Below are 14,300 nucleotides of genomic sequence, written 5' to 3' on the forward strand. Positions count from 1 at the left end.
CTTCCACTGCCAATGCATGCAATCGATGCTTCCGATCATTCCTGGGAAACCTCGAGCCTCGCCTTTTTGTAGAAGCCTTTGCAGGTTCCTCGGAGTGGGTTTGCGAAGGTACTCCCTCGTGTACAAATTTTCCACTGCATCAGAATCTCACCAAGCACTCTAGGATAGTAGATTTTCCCATCCTTGCAATCTCATCCACCTGCTCTGCAGATGCCCCATAAGCAAGCATCCGCAAAGCAGCTGTAAGTTTTTGCTCCGGGATAAGACCCAAAACTCCAACAGCATCATGCTTTTGAATGAAGTATGTGTCGTAATTACAAATATCATGCATGATTTTTTGGAACAAATGTGGCTGCATTCTATATCTCTCTCGAAACTTATGAGCAGGATATAACGAATTTGGGATAAAGTAATCCTCCAAAAGATTCTTACCCCGAAACTCTCTGCGTCTGTCCACATTCGGGGCACGACGACGATGGTGTTGGCTTGATTGATTCATCATACACACCGCCGCTACTTCAAGCATTTCTTCCTCTTCTTCATCGGCGTCCCGATCTTCTTCCTCACGTCTACGCCGGATTTCTTCCCATTCTTTCTGTTGCCTCTCCAACACCCTCCTGAAGTTTGACATTGAGAGTATAATGGGAAATTGTAAAATCTGAGAAATGAAGGAATATGTCAGAGATGGTGTGAGAGGAGTGGTGTTGATGGTGTAGTTATATAGAGGGATTCAGAAGATAGAGATGACACGTGGCACAATTTTAGAGGGTGAAAATCTTACCTGAAATCTGAGATCACTATTTGTAAAAAAATATCTGAAAATCTTATCAGACATGGGACACGTGGCACAATTTTAGAGGGTGAAAATCTTATCTGAAATATGAGATTATAATTTTTAAAAAATATCTGAAAATCTTATCTGACATGGGACACGCGGCACAATTTTAGGCGGTGAAAATTTTATCGGAAATCTGAGATTATAATTTTTATTAATGAATATCCGAAAATTTTATCTGGAATAAGACACGTGGCAACCGAGATTCACATCCGAAAATCTTATCTGAAAATTTAATTACAAAAGATTATCAAAATTAATGATTTAAAGTATAAAAATAATAGGAAATAAAGTACAATAAATAGTAATTGCCCTAGACTTTGCCCTTGTGGGTGGAACCACAAATGACAAGGCTGATACTATTCACGTGAATAGTGTCAGCCCTTGCTTGCCCTTGCCTTAGACTTTGCCCTAAGGGGTGGAGTTGCTCTTAAAGTCGGAGCATGCGTCAAAGTTTTAAGTTTATTTCAAATCAAAATCTAAAACCACCTACGGAGCCAACGGTGCACTGAGTCGACTCAGCGGTCACCTCCACACAATGACCGATCCAACGGTAAACGAAACGACGTCGAAGAGCGGCGGCGGCGGCGGGTCTGACGCATCTCGAATCGGAGAGGTAAAGCAATGGCTGACTCAAGAGTTCTCCCAAGCCGGAAAAGAAGTGCCCGATTTCGAATACACCCCTCGATCGGTGGCATATTTACACAACCTTGCCACTCTCTCCCAAGCCCAAACTCAAGCTTCCAAGATCCTCGCCACTGATTTCCGCCTCAAAGCCTCCGAATACCGAGCCCAAGGTCTCCCCTTTTAACCCAACGCAAAAAATCTCTTGTTCAAGTTCTCTTTGTATCTCCATATGTGTTGTTTATGTTGTATATTTTGTATATATCTTCTCTTTTTTCAAACAAAATTTTGATTTTTTCTTTGTGGGTATTAGCTGCGAGGATCGGAGAGATATTGGAGAGTGTTGGTTTGGCACAAGAGGGTTTGGCTTCGAACGTGGTGTCTTCAGCTCAGGTCTTAGCGAATGTAGCCAATTTGTTGAATATAAGAGACACTGAGCTAAGCAGGTGCGTTTTGAATTCTGGGTTTTAAGTTTTACTTTGAATACTGACTCATTGAGCTCACACTGTGATAAGAAATGTGGATTTTACATTGTTATTTGAATACTGAGATGACACAAGAAATGTGGGTTTTACATTGTTGTTTGAATACTGGACTGAGATACGAAATTTGGGTTTTGTTTTGTATTTTGAATGCTGATCTGACATAAGAGATTTGGGTTTTACATTGTTGTTTGAATACTGGACTGACATAAGAAATCTGGGTTTTAGTTTTCTTGTGGCGATGGGGGATATATCCTTGAGGAAGACGGGTGTGGAGGAGAAAAGAGCTAAAGCGCAAAAAGAGTCCAATATACTTCTTGATTATACTCGAAAGGCGATTTCCAGGTTAACTTATTTGAAAAGGTAAGATCTTGTTGGATATGTTGCAAGAATTGTAAAAGTTAGGGTATGAATTTGTTGAATGTGTTGAGTCTTCAAACTTATGCAGAACACTTGCCCAACTAGAAGATGATGCAGGTCAATGCGAGGCACACATTGAGCATTGGAAGAACAACTTGGCGCTGATGCTTGGTAAGGAGAAACAATACAACCAAGAAACTGTCCGCTTTAAGGTATTTATTTTCTTTTCTTGCTTTTGTCAGTCCAATTCCTCTTTCCTCCTGTTTAAATGTGTGGGTGGATTTCTTGAACATCAGTATCTATGAGTAATTGTATAGACCAAATTGCATTACCTGTTATATATCTAAAATGAAGCTCTATACTTTAGGACCATTTTGCAGATGTGGTTTAAATACACACACACACACACACACACACACACACACACACAACTGAATGCCCCCCACCACCATTTGTATTGTTCATGAGGTGAGAGAATATGATTGGGAGTTGGACAAAGAAAAGTATTTCAATGGTGCATAGATTGTGATACGTATTCCAAGATCTTATAAAATTACCAACTGTGTAATTGTGGAAATAAATTTTGATTAAGCTCAAGTTGCATAAAGTTGGATAATGGTTGGTTTCTGAATGCAAGCCCATGTCCAACAATGCTGGAACACAGGAATAATCAGGGTATTGAAATAATGGGCATCTGCATTGCCTTGATCATAAAGAAAGATGGGGGGTTTTTTAATTTTAATTTAATTGTTTTTTATGAATGGTGATGATTGATAAGAAATTTGGGATTTTAACCTGCCGCAGCTTAGCAAGGCATTCTAACCCTTGGATGATTGCCTTAGTTTGAGGAAGGATATCACACTATAGGTAGAATGTGGCAAGAAATCCATGATTTTGTGTCCTGTATAAGGAAAAGAGCAAATTTTTTGCTCGGTGGATTGTATCAAATGAGTGATAATTGTTCATCAGTCTCTTTTGGCTAGTTTATTGAAATTCCGTACTGAAGTCGCAGGAATGTATTTTATCAGCCATATTGTTTGGTTATGCTGAGCCTACATTTCTGTGTTTAATTTGACAAAGAGTTGTTGTGTAAACTTGTTGGACAGGACACCCTTAACCGTGTGGGTTACACCCCAGATATTAGCCATGGGGTCTTGGTTGGATTGGCTGAGGAACGAAAGGAATTAGAGAAGAAGACAAAGCCAGTCCTTGATACTTTGAGAAGCTACCAAGATTTACCTCCGGTACTTTCCTATTTTGGTTAATTGATCACAGTTTGTATAGGTCCTACAAATATTGTTAGGTTTATCGGATATGTACGTGTGCAGGATAAAGCTTTGGCTGCTTTAGCAATCGAGGACAAGAAAAGGCAATATGCTGCTGCGGAAAAGTATTTCGAAGATGTACTGCATACAGCTCTTTCCACTTCAAAGTAATGCACCAGTAGACTTATTGTTGTATGATTGCGTCTGTATAAATATATATAGTTTTGTTTTATTTGACAACTGGTAAACTGGTCAATGTTTCTTTGTTGATCCGATGATTGTTGCACAAGTTGTGGTCACATTATTTTTGCTACTTTTGTTTTTGATCGGTTAACAATGAAATTTTTATTTAGATAGCGTTAAATTTGAAGGAAAACTTTCTTGTATATAGTTTTATTAATATGCTCTCAAAAGTAAGAACCTTGAAGTTTCTTGTATCCTGGTGGCGAGAGCCCTGCCGTTGTGGTTTTATTAATAGAGTTTTCTTAATAAAAATACGGAAATTTTGATTTACTTTACAATGACCCTTGTGATGTTTTCTGGTGGCAAGAGTCCTGCTTTCTCTTTCTGTGGAGGGAAATCTGTTACCTTCAATCCTTTAGGTGGACAATCATTTCTACACCTTTTATTATTTGAAGTTTAAGCTTCATCAAAATCCTGTTAAGCCAATGGTATACCCAATGAAAAAGAGCCTTGACCAGATGTCTCAATTCGAGCCCAATGGCACATTGGTAGTATGTGTAAAAACCTGTTAATTACACTTGCATTCAAGTTGTTGCTCTTCGCATGAATTGATCAGGCCCGCCTATTGTGTGAGCATTGAAGCTCCTCGTATTAATGGTGTGCTGGTTGATCTTGTAGGACTAGGGCTGTTTGTATAAAAGCTAGGACCTCTCGGACGTTTCTTTTTATTTTTTATGATAGTATCGTTGGCCCATTAGAAATAAATAGAAATAAGATGAATTAAAGGGAGAAATGTAATGAAACGAACCCCTTATACCATTAATCCAATGAAGTCCTTTGCCATGCGATTTTTCCTTAGCATCATTAAGGGAGAAATGTTGGAGATACTTGGTTTTAACAGAGACCAACTAATTATTGGGATGGGTTAAAATTTTCCAACCTAATTTAGCTCGAGTAAAATGGTTAAAATCTAGTTGCTTGTGGATACCTAATCACCTAAACTGTTTTAGGCCCCTTTCAACCCACATGAACTTGGGTTGGACACAAACCAAGCCAAAGATATGATTAAGTATAGTGGCAATATGTGAACTAATAAGAGAAAGTGTACTTTCCATATCCAGCAAATTCTTTCCAGTTAATAATGTTTCGGATGCCCGAAACAACCAACCAAAAAAAAAAAAGACATTGGGTTTCTGTGGAATTTGTTGAAGAGTATTGAGACTTCCTTTTAAAAGCAACAAGGCAACATATACAACATAACATAAAATCACATAGAATGAGACTTCCTTTTAACAGTAGCAACAAGGCAACATATACAACATAACATAAAATCACAATTTTTCCATACATATTTGCAAGGTACATATGCCAAAATAATGGCAGAATATTTGTAAGCTAAGCATTATCAACTGATTAACAACATAATATGAGGGAAAAACCTATTCATTTGCACAAAAAATATCAAATTTAAAAACTCTTTTTTTTTTTTTTTTTTTTTCAGAAAAGAAAGTAGTCAAGCTGCAGAATTTGTTTTGAGCTATTCTCAGTCTGATTATTCGGAACCTTCTTTTTTCAGGGGAAAATTGAAACTTGTAAGTAATAGCCAGTCATTATGAACATTGTTGGCTTGTGCTCATCACCTGCGAACCAACGCTGCTACAATCCCAGCTGCTATAAGCCCAACAGCACTAGCAGTAATGCCTATTCCAATTAAGCCATCTGCATTCCAAGCAATGTGTTCACAATTCCTTGATTTTAGTGCTACAGTGCAGGCAAAAGCAGAAGAAAAAGAAAACTACTAATACCTTTAGCAATTCGATCCTCAACAGTCTTCTTAAGGGTCAGAGCCTGTCTCCAATCAGGAGCAATCTGCAAATCAAAGAAAAAAGGTTAAAAAAATAATTTTAAAACAATATTAGGACAAATCATTGGTAGGAATTGTAGAAATTAAAATAGCAACAGGCTGAAGGCAACTCATTTGTATAGTGAAGAGGAGGATAGATAGTAGTCTAGTCTGCAATACTACAATAGATGAGCAGCTAAAGGTTAAGTCCACACAGATATTATAGTTACAGTACAGAATTAGATAATTAACTATAAGTAAATTTCACCATGCTGAAAAGCAGCTAATACAATATATGCACAAGCACACAGCACGCAATCAAAATTTTAGAAAAGGATGACACATTTTAAACTTACCACCTATATAGCAGAGTCAAGTGTTGTTGAACATTTAAATGACAGATCCTATGAAAACAAATGGTATTATTCGGGGCAGGTTTTCACTGAATGATGGTCAGCCAACCATATGCTAAATGTAGGAGACACATGAACATGTCACAGAAAAGAGAGATGAATGCCGCCAAAGGGTGCTGGAAAATTAGGTGCAAATGAAACGAAAAATAAGAACAAACCTCTAAGCATTGCTCCACAAGATGCCGACTATTTGAATATTCAGCAGTTCTGTAGTATCCAACAGCCAGAAGGTAAAGTTTCTCTCTCTGATGCAAAGGGGAGCTAGTGTTGGCCAATGAAGCTGTACAAAATCATATTCTTCAGTATTTTTAAATGAACAATTTTAGGTTATAGATACCACTAGAGAATGCAAACCTACACTGCCAGTATCTAATATTGGAAACTCAAGCATTAGCGACAAGCTAGAACAAGTTCTTCAGTTAAAAGCAAAACAAGAAACAATCACAATACAAGAGAAAATGTATTTAGTAATTTAACTTTTTTAATATGGAAAAGACTAACCAATTAAACATAAGATTGATGACCTTTTTTTTTTTTTTTGCGAAAGTAATCATTACTAGAAATCCAGAAGGGCTAAGTGTCTTGTAATTTATAAATTTTCTTGTGGCATGGAGGGCCTAGTTCCAAATTCTTATGAAAGAATGAAGTAGAAAATGATACTCTAATGAATTTCTGGGGAGAATAATTTTGTTGGTGAGAATCAGGAAAAAAAGATGGCATGCATTATGAAAGTGTACAAACACCATCACTACTGTTGTACAGAGGAGCAATAGGGTGAAAAGAGGGAAGATTCATGGCAGTGTGAGCCCTCATAATAGTCTTTCCTATTCCTGCAGTGTCTTATAACCCATACAAAGGAGCAACAGAAATGATTGTTCCATTAACTTAGAGTTGATTGAATGTCTTTGGGCACACAAATTCTAAAAAGGCTGTCAAACCATTGCAAAATATAAAGAATCAGTGCCGGCTGATTTGATAATGTTATATTAAAATAAACAAGAAAATAAAAATAACAACATTATGTTATGTTTATTTTCTTGTTTGTTTTAATATTAGAAGACAGAGAAAAGGAGAAATAGAAGAAAAACTAGAGATGTGAGATTTTATAAATTCAGCCTCCTTTCTCCTTGATATCTCTCTTCTCCTTTTCAGCTCCCTCTCCCCTCTCTTTCTTTAATAAAAATAAATAAAAACAAAAGTGCTACCAAATTGGCCTACATTTTACACAGAATTTTTTTGTATAACTAAAACCATGACGAGCAATTAGAGAAGATTAATTAAATTTAAAACTCATAATTAAAGAAATCATGAATAACCCAAGAAAATAATCAGGAATTCTATGATTGAAAAAGACATGTACAGAATCAAAATCAAGACGCTAGGGAAATGTAAAAAGAAGTGTAACGAATTGACAACACCAATGGTTCAATATGCTTATGCTACCTGACATATAAAAACACTTGCAGCATTGAATGTTTAGAAATATTAATAAGAATAATGATAATACCTTCAAGCATGGCAATTCCACGCTGCACATCTTCTGGTTGCTTTGAGTGGACAAGTGCCCACGATAACCTCATTATGCTTTCGCTCTTCAGCTCATCTGAGTCACCCTTGTTGGCCTCTGCAACTTCTTTCTCGCACCCCTGACCCACAATTCACAAACACTCAAGTGTCTTTAATTCAAGCAAACAAAAACCAAACCAAATTGGATTGGCGGAACAAAGAGGAACCCAGATCTCTGTTTCGTTTTTCCTTCAGGGTTCTTCATTTTCTCGGGAAACAAACAGAAAATGAGCATTGGGGGGTTTGTAGTGTGCACTTACGTGGATGACGTCGCGGTCGCACCAGGGGATCGAATCTCCGCCGCCGAAAAGGTTAGCGATGGAGTCAAAAAATTTGTCAAACATCTGTTCCATTTTGTGATTGCGGATGATGAAATGATTGAGTCTCAATTCTCAGGGGGGATTCTCTTGGGATTGGATTTGGTATTTATAGGTTTGTGAGGATATTTTCATGTCTTTTTCATTTAAACCCAAAATGGGACTTTTGAATGTAGGCTTTTTTATATTTTATTTATAATTAAACAGATATTGTGATGGTAAGGGAAATTCTAATATACTTTATTAGTATGGATACAGCAAGCACCGTTAGATCAAGTCAACGGTTACTATTTTTTTTTTAATACAAAAAGGATAAATTGTTAGATGTTTACCTATAGTACTATTTGCTGTTAGGAAATATATCAGCAATTTTAATATATATGTTTTAATTATGTATAAGGATCTATCTACAGTCCTGATCTCTTGGACTACAGGGGTTCAAGAGATTTGTGATCACTCACCGTTGGGTGTAAATTCAACGGTTTACTTACTCTTGCACTCATTTTAAAAAAACTTTTTTGAACCATTGGATTAATATCCAACGGTGGGTGACCACAATCTCTTGGACTCCTGTGGTCCAAGAGATCGGGACTGTAAGGATCTAATTGAAATTTTATATATAACTAGTCTCTTCGCACGGGCTTTCGCGCTTGCGAGAGGCTTTTTTTAAAAAAAATTTAAATTTATTTTAGAATTAAAAAAGATAATGAGTAGTTGTGTTCCATAAAAATAGGATTCATTATCTAATTTTTCTTATAATTATAATTTTTTTTAAATATGAAAAAGTGTGAATTAATAATTTCAATTCTTAATGTTTGCATTAACCAGGGCATTTTCTGGTATTTTGAATGTTTTACCATTTTCTGCCTTTTGCTTTATATATATAGATATAGATGACAATACACAGCAATTTCAAAATTCATGTAAGCAGAAGGCTTAGGATGCGAAAATATCAAACAGATTAGTTCATTAATCAATAATGTGACACCGTATGTGATTTGAACAAAAGAGTCAAAACAGTCATACTCTACAGTACATTACAATGGAGTTTTGGAACACAATTCTGTACATTCAAATTCTCAGTTAACAAAAAAGCCAACAGAAACAAAGTGACGCTACAAACAGAGTTCTACACAATTAACATAAACCAAACCCTCTAAAAGGACTGACTATATCAATTTCAAGTTGATGGATGGATGGAACAACCAAAATTTACAAAACATTCATTGATTCTCCTTGAACTTCATATGCTGATAAAGCAGAGTCTGGAAATTCAAGGGAATCAGTGATTTGGAGACATCAACTTGAAATCACAGTCCTCTGAAATCCAAGGGAAATCAGTATAGTCAATTGGTGGATAGTCAAGCTTGTCAGAGAGCTCATCAAAATTCTCATATGGAGTGTAGTATTTTGGTGATTCAAATACAGGCGGTGGAGAGTCAAGCTTTTCAGACATCTCTTCCAAATTCTTGCACCTCAAGGGACTCTCCGGCTGAAAACAAAGACGAAAAAACCACATTGTTAGGAAATCCAAACTGACAAAATAACTTCAGAAAAGGAAGAAAAAGGAAATGCAGACTTGCCTTGAGTTCACTGAAATTCATCAGAAGTTGATCCAAGTCCATGGCCTTGTTCTGTGCTTTGATGCATTCTTGATGATTGTGTAAGAACCCTTCCTCTGCAATAGCACTAGGACAAAGAGGTTCTTCTGCCATAACCTTTAGCTTCATGCTGTGGTTCTTCTGCAGGTTTGGTTTCACTGAGTTTGAAATGTGAGATAGCGTATTCCTGCTATGGGTCTGCACCTTCTCTGAGGCTTTAAAAACACCTTTCCCAGTGCTTGCATCATGAATGATTTTAGGAAGGCTGGTCGCTTCCTCAACGACAGGAACATTCTTGGAAGACTGCTTTTTTGATGCCTGGGAAAGAACAGGCTTCCCCGAATTCGATATGTCACCAAGCGGTTTCCTTCCACCAAGCCCTCTCATTTGTGTTTTTAAAACATCACCCTTTCCCACAATAGAAGCTCCTGTGGCAAAATTCTTGGAATGCTGCTTTTTCGATACCTGATTGAGTGCAGGCTTCCCAGAATTGGATAAATCACCGAGCGCTTTCCTTCCACCAAGGCCCCCTTTCCCTTGTGTTTTAACTGTATCAGCCTTTCCCACAACAGAAGCACCTGAGATACATGTTATAAGGGTTATACACCAAAATAGCCCAACAAGAATTTTAGGCGAAAAAGAAAATAACTGGTAGGCTTGAGAAGTACCATTAGATTGAACATTAAGATTCTGATCGTGAATCACACGACCAACTTGTGATGCCATTGTTGTTTTCTGTACCCACTTTCGATTTAATATTCTGCTAACTGCAGAAACAAAGGAAAATAAACACACTTGAAACAATCCTTCACATCACCAACTTCCATACACGATGTGGCCTTAGATAAAGAAATATATATCCAGAATTCTAAAACTAATTGAACACTTAAACTGAAGTGAAAGAAATACTATCCAGAATCCAAGATCTTATAAAACTACGAACCTCAAATGGCAATGGGAAAAAAAAACACCAAATTATTATTTATTTGCATCACTAATATGTATCCCTCATCACCATTCACCATCATTTTCAATCATTTCTAATGGGTACCATCTGAATCTTAAATTCAAATTCTTGTTTTTACTGTACAAATATTTGAAAAACAAGAACATCAAATCCAAAACAATTTAGAAGGTTAAGAACCACAATTCAAATTACAATTCAAAAAAATTTCTCAAGAATTGTAATTTCCCAAATTACAATTCAAACCTAAACCCTAATAAACGAATTAGATTAAATCATACAGATTTCTAAAGAATGTGGGAAAACTCACCAAAAGTGTTTCAAGTAAGCGATCAATATCTTGCGACTTTGGAATACAACGCGAATTCTCTAAAACTGGTCAGATGCTGCAAAGTTGGTTCTTAGTCTGGCTCAGTTCAAAAGAAACGATAGATGATGAATGGTGTTTCAACGGTTACTTTATATGACTTTACACTAAGCTCCTTTTTTAAAACACGTAATTACCAAAATGGCATTTTATCTTTATCTTTCACATCTGAACTTGTTTTAAAAATAAATAAATTAGTTCAGACTTGAAAAAAAAAGGTCATATTAAGCGACTCATAATTTATCCACCCATTGATCAAAGATTTTATGATTAAATTGATATAAAAAGACATTGATAAGCAAAAGTGGGTTAGGGTAGTGGCCCGTCATCCATAATATTATAAAGTATTTGATGTTGTTTCGGATAAATAGTTTCACCAATTTATATATATGATAAAATTTTATTTTATTTTTATTTTTACCAAAATATATAAGACAAGATTACATCAACTAACTCATTATCATAATTGTAGAACTTGAGATGTTTCTTGATGGAAAAAAAAAAAAAAATCACATTTTGATATATTAAAAAAAAAAAACTTATTTTCTGATGGTTTTTGTGTTGACATCGTCCTTTTGCCATCCTCCTGTAAACTCAAATGCATTATAGAAATGGCCAGTTGAGATTTTACCAGATAAGAGTCAAATCCTGGTTGAATTGCTCTGACATCTACAGCAACCCAACCCAACAAACAAGTCGTATATTAATTTGCATATAAATAAACAAACATAAAACTGAGAAAATGAAGAAAGTATAAAACTTTAAATCAAAATGAAGAAAATTGATGAAAGCAACAAACAACGGACTTGTTGAAAGGAGAGAACGTCAGAGCCGAACTTATACTTGTTAAAATCCCCCTCGATAGGTGGAGAAATATCCGTTGATTGTAGAATTGACTTTGTGGTGTTCCCTTTATCCTGGGGACTTCTCCCTTCAACTGGGTATGCAAACCCTACCAGCATTGGCGGATCTAGTAAAGCGTAAGGAGGTGCAGCTGCACATTATCTCGCCGGAAAAATCATTGTAGGTGCTTCAAATTGCCTATTTGCTCAACTGGTGTACAAATTACCTTATTTCCATTTTCAACATTTAAGTAAATGTCTTTGTCCTTTTACTTTTATTTATTTTTATATTACTCCATTTACTTAAGTTTACAATGTAAATAAGGAAGTACCCCTCATTTGAATTCAAATAAAAATACTAGAAAATCAAATTCCCACCAAATCAAAATATGAAAATTCGGTTTTAGTGCAAAATACGATTTAGGCTAAAAATGATAGCTCATTAAGTCAATATATATTTCATACTAAATCCCATAAAATTAAGTTTTCTTATTTGATGTATAAGGAATAAAAGCCGCCAAAAATTATCTTAAGAAAATGATTATTCCGAAAAATCATTTTTCATACTTAGTCAATATTGCACCTCCGCTAAAAAATTTATGGGTCCGCCAGTGCCTACCAGCCCATGGAATTGCAATTTCACAAACTTGGACTTCGTTGATGGCGACGAAGTGAGAGTCAACCCTCCCAACTGCTGACTGGTGCCTCTTGCATAGGAGAACCATAGGGAGAAGAAGATGAAAGCGTATGATGTTTCACGCATGTTTTTTTTAATAATTAAATGTGTATTATCTATAGTTGTATTAGTACAAATTGAGAATATTAAAAGTCCAAACCGTTTAAAATAGTCAAGTAATTAAATAATGCAAGTTGACATAAAATAACTGACATTAACTATTTACTCATATTCAAAGTCTAATACGTTATATTTGATTAATTCAGTGGCAATTAAATTTTTTTTTGTTAGAAATGCTAAAAAAAAGGGTTAATTACTGTAGACGTCCCTGAACTTGGTCCCCATTTGCAATTGGGTCCGTGAACTTTTTTTTCGGCAATTACATCCGTTAACTTGATAAATAGTTCTAATTGGGTCTTGCCGTCCAATTTTGTCAATTTATCTGTCAAAACTAGGGGTAAAAGCGTCCTTTCAGTTAGCATGGATGAACTGCTCCTTCTTCCAGAATTATTTACTATGCTGGAGAAAAGGTAAATTTAAAACACAAAAAATAATAACAAGAACAAATATATCTTAAAGAATAAAATAACAAAAAATTCAAAAAAAATAAAACCTAGAACAAGAACAGTCGCACCAAACCCAGAAAAAGGCACCCCCATCTCATCTTCCCCAACCTTCCCTTCCTCATACCCACCTCCGAAACAAGTGGTGATGATCATTCAATCCATCCCGTTCGATCTTAACCGACGCCGTCTCCGCCTCCCAACCGAGTCTCGGCCGATTCGCTCCAATACTCGCCCGGCTTCCTCGAAGCCGTACTCGACGTACTGCCACCGATGGAAACGACAACGGGAAAATTGTCGACGCCATGCAGTACTTGATGAACATACTGTCGTCGGAGGTGTATGACGTGGCCATCGAATCGTCGTTAGAATTGGCCACAAAGGTGTCGGAGCGATTGGGAGTGAGAGTTTGGATGAAAAGAGAGGACTTGTAGCCTGTAAGTGTTGTTCCAAGTGTTCAATTGAATAATTTGGATTGGAAAAATTGGGGATTTTTGACAGAAACTTTTTTGTTGAATTTGCAGGTCTTCTCGTTCAAGCTTCGGGGAGCTTACAACATGATGGCAAAGCTTCCAAGGGAGCAACTGGATCAAGGGGTTATTTGCTCCTCAGCTGGAAACCATGCCCAAGGAGTTGCCTTGGCTGCTAAGAAGTTGAATTGCAGTGCTGTGATTGCAATGCCTGTAACCACACCAGAAATTAAGGTACACTTTTTTTTCTTTTTCTTTTTTCATTTTGGAGCTTAATTTCACAATTCTAATTTGTGGGTTTGGCTTATTGAATGTTGTGGAATTTTGTATTGCTTGTTTGCAGTGGAAATCTGTTGAGAGATTGGGCGTCACGGTTGTTCTTATAGAGGATTCATATGATGAGGCTCAAACTTATGCTAAGAAGCGGGCTCAAGAGGAGGGAAGGAGCTTCATACCTCCTTTTGATCACCAAGATTTTTTTTTCTTCTTCACTTTTTTCAGTTTTTTTCTTCAAACTCAAAATGACACTTTTACCCCTCATTTTGATGGACAAATTGACAGAGTTGGATGGTATGACCCAATTGCAACTATTTGTCCAGTTAAAGGATGTCATTGCCTTAAAAATTAGTTCACGGACCCAATTGCAAATGGGGGTCACGTTCAGGGACATCTACAGTAATTAATAAAGAGCACTAGTGCATTTTCTATACTATGTTAAGAACATTTCTACCCATTTGTCATGGCAAAGGGCAAGAGGAGGCAAGTTACTATTCATGTGAATAGTGCCAGCTCTTACAAAAGGCAAGTTAGGTTTCCAACCTATTGCCACGACAAAGGGCAATTGCTATTCACTTTAAATTAATTTTATTTTTTTATACTTAAACGATTAATTTGGATAAGATTTTTGGTTGCCAGGTGTCAATATTTAT

General features: G+C 36.3%; 4 protein-coding genes across 4 annotated transcripts; 2 read left to right on the forward strand and 2 right to left on the reverse strand.

The window, feature by feature from the left end:
- Window positions 1,283-3,993, forward strand: LOC18771452 (AUGMIN subunit 1). Its single transcript, XM_007202312.2, has 6 exons — window positions 1,283-1,632; window positions 1,773-1,905; window positions 2,170-2,304; window positions 2,390-2,513; window positions 3,408-3,545; window positions 3,630-3,993. Exons 1-6 carry the CDS (start codon window positions 1,374-1,376, stop codon window positions 3,735-3,737), a joined length of 897 nt encoding a protein of 298 aa, XP_007202374.1. The 5' UTR covers window positions 1,283-1,373; the 3' UTR covers window positions 3,738-3,993.
- Window positions 5,000-8,051, reverse strand: LOC18769444 (mitochondrial fission 1 protein A). The gene is made up of 5 exons (XM_007202613.2): window positions 7,832-8,051; window positions 7,513-7,651; window positions 6,164-6,285; window positions 5,555-5,618; window positions 5,000-5,468 (listed from the first exon to the last, which is right to left on the reverse strand). The coding sequence occupies exons 1-5, from the start codon at window positions 7,922-7,924 to the stop codon at window positions 5,386-5,388; spliced, it is 501 nt and encodes a 166-aa protein (XP_007202675.1). The 5' UTR covers window positions 7,925-8,051; the 3' UTR covers window positions 5,000-5,385.
- LOC18769720 lies at window positions 8,831-10,881 on the reverse strand. Its single transcript, XM_020567715.1, has 4 exons — window positions 10,764-10,881; window positions 10,158-10,256; window positions 9,472-10,067; window positions 8,831-9,380 (listed from the first exon to the last, which is right to left on the reverse strand). The coding sequence occupies exons 2-4, from the start codon at window positions 10,213-10,215 to the stop codon at window positions 9,171-9,173; spliced, it is 864 nt and encodes a 287-aa protein (XP_020423304.1). The 5' UTR covers window positions 10,216-10,256; window positions 10,764-10,881; the 3' UTR covers window positions 8,831-9,170.
- LOC109950441 (threonine dehydratase biosynthetic, chloroplastic-like) lies at window positions 13,329-14,022 on the forward strand. The gene is made up of 2 exons (XM_020569110.1): window positions 13,329-13,605; window positions 13,715-14,022. Exons 1-2 carry the CDS (start codon window positions 13,459-13,461, stop codon window positions 13,997-13,999), a joined length of 432 nt encoding a protein of 143 aa, XP_020424699.1. The 5' UTR covers window positions 13,329-13,458; the 3' UTR covers window positions 14,000-14,022.

The sequence above is a fragment of the Prunus persica genome, chromosome G7, assembly GCF_000346465.2.
Source record: "Prunus persica cultivar Lovell chromosome G7, Prunus_persica_NCBIv2, whole genome shotgun sequence".
NCBI classification, from domain to species: Eukaryota; Viridiplantae; Streptophyta; class Magnoliopsida; order Rosales; family Rosaceae; genus Prunus; species Prunus persica.